Below are 6621 nucleotides of genomic sequence, written 5' to 3'. Positions count from 1 at the left end.
TGACAGTGAGGGGCGTGCAGGTCGGCGGGCGGGCGCTATTGCGGTGCCTGTGATAGGCGGCGGTGCGGGCCGGTGGGGAATAGGAAAGGGGGGGAGGGTCGACGATGAGTGTTGTGTGGTTCCGGCGTAGGGAGAGGTGACAGTGAGGGCCAACGCAGGGGCGTGTAGGTGTGCGGGCGGGTGCTGTTGCAGGCCTGAGAGAGGCGTCCATGCGGGCCGGCGGGGCGGTGACGTCGTCGGAGAAGACCGGAGCAGGGGACGGCCGTGCACGCTGGTGCCATGTCTTTTCTTTTTAGAAGGATTATGTTTACTCCACTATTAATTATACCCTATATATATACTGGTCCACATCAAGAGTTGTATATTTAGAGATAAATTAATGTTTGCCAAACTTACGCACGGTCTTCCAGCTTTAAATGCCGATGGTTTCGCTCGGCATGAGATTCAGATCCAAATTAGAATGCAATAGTTGCTTATTTCTTACTCTGTCACTTACCACAGTCACTTCACGGGGATCTTCCGAAGTTAACGGTATCGCTACGTGATAGATGATCTAATACAAAATTTATCAGCTTTAACAAAATTATTTTACACCGGGTTTGCTCTATCGTGAGAACTGGGGCTGTATTCTAAATATGTTGACTGCTCACTAATAAAAATTCTTAAATTGTTTCAAAGAGAACATTTATCTATCATGTGTTTATATTTCTTTGCGCTCATAATAAAGTACATTTTAATACCTCACTTCTATAATTGGTAGGATTAGTTTGTGTCCTCATGATGTTTTACTGTAACAGATCACCATGGACGGAGAGTGGCCGGAACAGAACAGTTATCTGTACGATTGGCTTGTCCTCGGGTATCCAGGCGGAGACAACCACGTTATCCAGCCTGACCTTGGTGCTGAGGTGAATGGCCTGCCTGGAGCCGCCGCCAACATGGGCAACAACACTAACGCAGCTGCTGCAGATCAAGGCAACGGCGGTGGACAGGCCAATGGTGACCAGAGGGCGGGGACACGGCATTTCAGGCGCCGTCACACCGTAGCACAGATCCAAATACTCGAAGCGTACAATTCATAATTTGCAAATCTTTCTTCTTGAAAACGATAGACGTGTATGTGCGTACTGATCCATTTTCATTGATGCTACATGCAGTGCTTACCAAGAAGGCCGTCATCCAGATGAGAAGCGCCGGCTGGAGCTTAGCAGGAGAACTGGCCTGAGTCCTACACAGGTCCAGATCTGGTTCCAAAACCGACGCAACTCGGGGAAGGTAGACATCATTCTCTTCCACGGTGAACCAGATGAGATTTCGCCACATGGTCATGATATGAAGTTGTAAAAGCTGTGCTGTTAAATACTGCTAATCAACGTTATTTTGCTAAATAAATAGAACTAGTAGGGTGGCCCAAGCATGCAACATCTAGTCTTCTTTTCGCAAATTCACGTCGAATTTGTGATTCATACACTTTTTTTTTCGGGGAGTCATACTTTTTTTTAACACTCAAGTCATACTTTTAGAGGGTAAATATGTAGTAACAATATACTCCCTATGTAAAAAAATATAAGACTTTTTAGATCACTAAAGTAGTGATCTATTAGTGATCTAAAAAGTCTTATATTTCTTTACAAAGGGAATATTTTGTAACTGAAATAGTAATCGTAGGGTAGTCTGTCAATAACTGTCAACGTAAGTATTGCCCAGGTTATTAGCAAAAACGGTTGTCACTGCCAACTATTACAAGTCATCGTCTTTGATGGAGTTCCTACGAGTTCTCTACAGTGACCGATGAGGGTTTTTGTAGTAGTGGATCTTTACTCATAACACTGAGAATTGAAATAATTTTGAAATAATACTATAACAAATTGTACAACATATAATCTAATTATATAAGGCGAATGAAACACAATGAAATAAATCAACCATACCATGTCCTTTGATTTAGGAAAATTCTCACTAAAATTTAATTAATTTAGATAATCATATATTTTTGTTTCCAAGTTTTTTCTGTTGTAAACATTTAATAATTAGTAATAAAAGTAGTCACGCCGTGTTAGGAGATCTATTATGAGCACAAAGAATTACTCCCTCTGTAAAGAAATATAAAAGCGTTTAGATCACTACTTTAGTGATTAAATGCTCTTATATTTCCTTGTGGAGGGAGTATATAGGAATAAGAAGTAGACATTCTATGTTAGGAGATCTATTAACAGCAGAAAGTATCATATAGGGTTGTTATTTCTATCTTTTTATTTTTGGCATGAGATAAATATATATTTTTTAGAATACAAGTAAAACTGTATTTATTTAGATATATTCATGATCATTATTGTAATAACGAATTACATTCTAACAAAGTGACACAAAATTTGAGCATCCTCGGGTACACAAAAAATATTGTGTTAGGGGTATGATGTTCGTGGGTGCGAAGGTGGAACAACCTTGAAAAAATATATATCCAATATAGCGAAGGTATTGCATGACAGATTTTGTTTGAGTACTAAAATTAATTTTATTTTTTTGCGGGTGAGTACTAAAATAAATTACCTAGGTGTACAACTATGAGCTCAGGTCGTAGTTGTGAAAGCTGATGTTCAACATCAGTTGATCTTCCTTCCGCTATCTAGGATCATGTTACATATTGGAAAAAATAGTTCACATTCTCTTGGAAATACCAAATGGTTTGCTGTCGAGACAAACACAAGTAGAGGAACACCAACACAGCTGGCATGGCCCCTCAACCTTCAACAAAGCAAGTAACGACAGTCATTTATGGACAAAAATAATTACATGATGTGTGGCATCATATTATTTTTCAATTTTGGACTAGTTTGCCATGATTTACCACATTGTTGTCATGTTGCCTTCGTAGGAAGAGGAAAGCACTATTTCGTTATTAGTGCCCTTATACCTATTTGCTCTGTGACACCAAACATATCACGAACACAGCCTCAAGTCTTCTTACATGGGTGTGGATCAATGTTTAGATGACATGGGTGAACGTGTCTGTTTTTGTGTGACATTAAAACTATACAAAATTACACTTCAGAATGTGGAAAACATTAAAAAAAAACTTGCATTATAGTGATTTTTTTCTTCTTAACAAAAATCATCGATAATTGTTGTTGTTCTTCGAATATGTAGCATGTTTTTTGGCCAATGATTTGTGTACTCTTAAAATACTAAGGGAAGTCTAGTAAGAAGGAACTGAGAACGGTTTTTTTATTTCACCAATCAATCATCAAATGCCTTGTTGTTATCTGCAAATTAATGGTGCGCATGTCTTTGTCATCCACCAGTTATCTTCTCGTTATATAATAATATATTGTTTCCTACAGCAAACAGTTTTTATGTATTTATGCTTTCATAGGGAACACATACATCATCATTTTTTTTTACCAATCGGCTTTTCTTTCATGGCATGTACTCCCTCTGTAAAGAAATATAAGAGCGTTTAGATCACTACTTTAGTGATCTAAACGCTCTTATATTTCTCTATGGAGGAAATACTAGTTAGGTTTATACAGTATTACAGTGGACTAATAGGCTCGATCTGTAACCGTATATATAGTGCTACCTGAAATGATACGTACCTGAAACTAATGAATGCAGAGCAAGGCCCAGCAGAAGGAGACCGAGGAATTTCAGGAAGAGAACGGCCGGCTCCAAGCTGAAAAACAAGCACTCATGTCGGCTTTGCAGAACAGGCTTTGCATCACATGCAGAGGGGAGGATACCCTGGAGCGGCAGCGCCTGTACGCCGAGAATGTGATGCTCAAGGACGCGCACAAGCGTATCGCCGACTACCTTAAGAATGTCTCCGGTGGAAGGCTACAAGTGATGAACCACACCGTCGTCGACACCCATGCTCCTTTCACTCTCACGGCTCCAAATCCAGTGATGATTCCTGACGAGGGCGTTGCCCGCGACGACCCTGAAACCAACGGAAACACCTTGGTGGTTCAACATGTTGCTTGTGCTATGGAAGAGCTGAAGGTGCTTGCGGGCTTGGGTGCGCCGCTGTGGTCGCTAGCGGAAGGTGGCGAGGTGGAGGTGATCAACTACAAGGAGTACATGAAAATGATGTTCCCGAATGAGCGCCACGAGATGGAATTTTGTGCGGAGGCCACTAGGAAGACTGGCATCATATCGTGCACCGCCACCGACCTCGTCGGCATCCTCATGAACGCGGTACAGCCCTGTCTCCGAGCTCCATCCAATTTGAGTAAAGCTTGTACTGTGTTTGAGAAATAGTCATACAGGATTTTGTGTGTGTGTGTGTGTGTGCGCGTTGGGTCTTTTGCAGGACTGGTGGTCTCAGACGTTCCCGGGCATCGTGGCGAGTGCCACCACCAGCAAGATCATCACTCCCGGTGATTCCGGAGATGGGCTGGTTCAACTGGTGAGAAGCAAAGCAACGCGCTACTGACTGCTTCAGATTTCAATACGTCATGTACCATGTTAAATATATAGTCCACATGCAGATGAGTGCAGAGCTGAGGGTGTTGTCACCGCGGGTGCCGGTTCGCAAGATCAACTTCATTAGGCGTTGCCAGAAGATCGCGGAGAACACATGGGTTGTGGTGGATGTGTCTGTTGATGGAATTCGTGACCAGGACGGCGCGCCTTCAACATACACGGCCTGCAAGCTTCAGCCGAGTGGTTGCCATATCCAGGAGTTGAACAATGGCCATTGCCAGGTACTCTATCGCTATACAAAATTTAGCAATGTGCATCGTTTTAACATTGAGTAACATGGCTAGCAAATTAATTATGGTACTAGTGTAAAGCACATAAAACCCCGTCAAGAGCGAAAAGGAGCTAGTAGTAACATTTCCCACCTCCGCTTGGCTTATGCACATTCACACAAACCATAAGCTACATTAATTTTCTTTCCTATCTGAGCTCTACATTTCTTTGCACAGTGAAATAATGTTGTCTTCTAAAAACTAATGGTACTGCCTTCATTTTGCTACATACATAGCCATAGCATAGTTGTCATTCTTTGCACTGTCACCAAAGTTGCATGGAACTACAAGTAGTTCATATCATTCTGCTGTAATATGGATCACATGCAACTTGATCGCCCATTGATTTTATAGGTCACATGGATCGTGAACATGGCGCATGATGAGGCCACTGTCCCCCCGCTGCACCATCCACTCTTCCGCTCCGGCTGGGCACTCGGTGCGTGCCGCTGGATTGCATCCCTCCAGAGGCGATGCGACTACATTGCCTCCCTGCATACCAACCCCGTTCTCACTCTGAACACCAGATCAGGTGAGCTGAGTCATCTCACAACCGAGTAGTAGAGAATATATAAACCATAATTAGCATAAGAATCGAAGTTCTAAACGGTTATGTAATCTACGGATCCTAAAGGTGGAGTAGCTCCTATAACGCCCGAGGGGAGGAAGAGCGTCCTGGAGGTAGCACATCGGATGACACTCAAGTTCTACGAAGCGATATGTGGCCCGGGGACCCAGCCATGGACAAGCGTCGATGAGCGGCGTGGCAGCTGCGGCGTAGGCGCCGAGAGGTTTGAGGTGGATGTGGGCGTGGTGACCTTCCCCGTGGGTACAACAGGTGCTACCGTGCTGAGAGCTACGACGACGGTATGGCTCCCCGGGACACCGGCGCAGCGCGTGTTCAACTACCTCTGTGATGGAGATCGCCGAACCGAGTGGGACATCGGCGCCAACCGTACCTCCACCATTCGCCAGGAGGGCTCTTTTAGCACTGGACAACTCGATGGCAACTCCGTCTCTCTCCTGCGCACCATTGTAAGTTCGGTTGGCTACTCTGCTAGTTTCATACTAATATTTTGTTGTTGCTATAGCATCGAAATATTGTAAAGATTGATAGCTAGAAAGTTGTGCTCTTGTGTTGTGTCCCAAACCTCTAATGGTCCTCAAATTTTTTCATCCAATTCTCACAGGCTTCCAACGGAGCATACGGCAAGCTGTTCCTGCAAGAGTCATGCATCGACGCCTCATGCATGGTGTTGGCATATGCTCCAATTGATGACCAAACCATTCAGGATGTCATCAACGGCACCCACACCTCCTTCTCCCTCCTGCCGTCTGGGGTGGTCGTGCTCCCTGATGGCAACGCCGAGCCAGGAGCGCCTTCAACATCTGCCATGTGCTCCTCCAGCTCCTCCGCCGGTCACAGGAGCAACTCTGGGTCGCTCGTCTCCACCATGTACCAGACACTGCTGAGCGGCCAGCCACCGGAGCACCTCTTCAAAGCTGTTGCCGAGAATGTGGGGAACCTGCTCTGTCAAGCCATCGACAAGATCAAATCTGGCGTCCATGCTAACGTCGTTTTAGCTGCTTAATGCGTCGTCTACAATTTGGGATTATGGGAATAATTATACTTCTTGCCGTTATTGCAGACTATATACAATAATATGCACTGTTTATTTGCTTGTTACCATAGTACATTGTCCCGTGCAGTTATCGCGGAAACGACTTTTATCATCTTTAATAATTTATTAAACAGACTTGGTTATGCATTATCGTCTTGTTATTTGTATGAACACCAACTTAATTACTGCTAAATATGTCATCCATATGTGTTGTTAGATTATTAGCCAATACGTAGAATTAGTGAAAT

At 43.7% G+C, this 6621-nt stretch overlaps 1 protein-coding gene across 1 annotated transcript; it reads left to right on the top strand.

The window, feature by feature from the left end:
- Window positions 1–803: 803 nt before the first annotated feature.
- Window positions 804–6417, top strand: LOC119305999 (homeobox-leucine zipper protein ROC6-like). The gene is made up of 9 exons (XM_037582362.1): window positions 804–984; window positions 1169–1275; window positions 2410–2475; window positions 3616–4194; window positions 4310–4405; window positions 4488–4703; window positions 5106–5283; window positions 5386–5786; window positions 5942–6417. The coding sequence occupies exons 1-9, from the start codon at window positions 804–806 to the stop codon at window positions 6341–6343; spliced, it is 2226 nt and encodes a 741-aa protein (XP_037438259.1). The 3' UTR covers window positions 6344–6417.
- Window positions 6418–6621: the final 204 nt, after the last annotated feature.

Source organism: Triticum dicoccoides, chromosome 5B, assembly GCF_002162155.2.
Source record: "Triticum dicoccoides isolate Atlit2015 ecotype Zavitan chromosome 5B, WEW_v2.0, whole genome shotgun sequence".
Classification (NCBI taxonomy): domain Eukaryota; kingdom Viridiplantae; phylum Streptophyta; class Magnoliopsida; order Poales; family Poaceae; genus Triticum; species Triticum dicoccoides.
The sequence above is the reverse complement of the archived record's forward strand: the minus strand, read 5'-3'. Positions and strand labels throughout refer to the sequence as shown.

Coding starts and splice junctions, on each gene's coding strand:
- LOC119305999 (XM_037582362.1), top strand. CDS start 804: ATGGACGGAGAGTGGCCGGAACAGAACAGTTATCTGTACGATTGGCTT. Junction 4,704..5,105: donor TGAACAATGGCCATTGCCAG/GTACTCTATCGC, acceptor TTGATTTTATAG/GTCACATGGATCGTGAACAT. Junction 5,787..5,941: donor TCTCTCTCCTGCGCACCATT/GTAAGTTCGGTT, acceptor CAATTCTCACAG/GCTTCCAACGGAGCATACGG.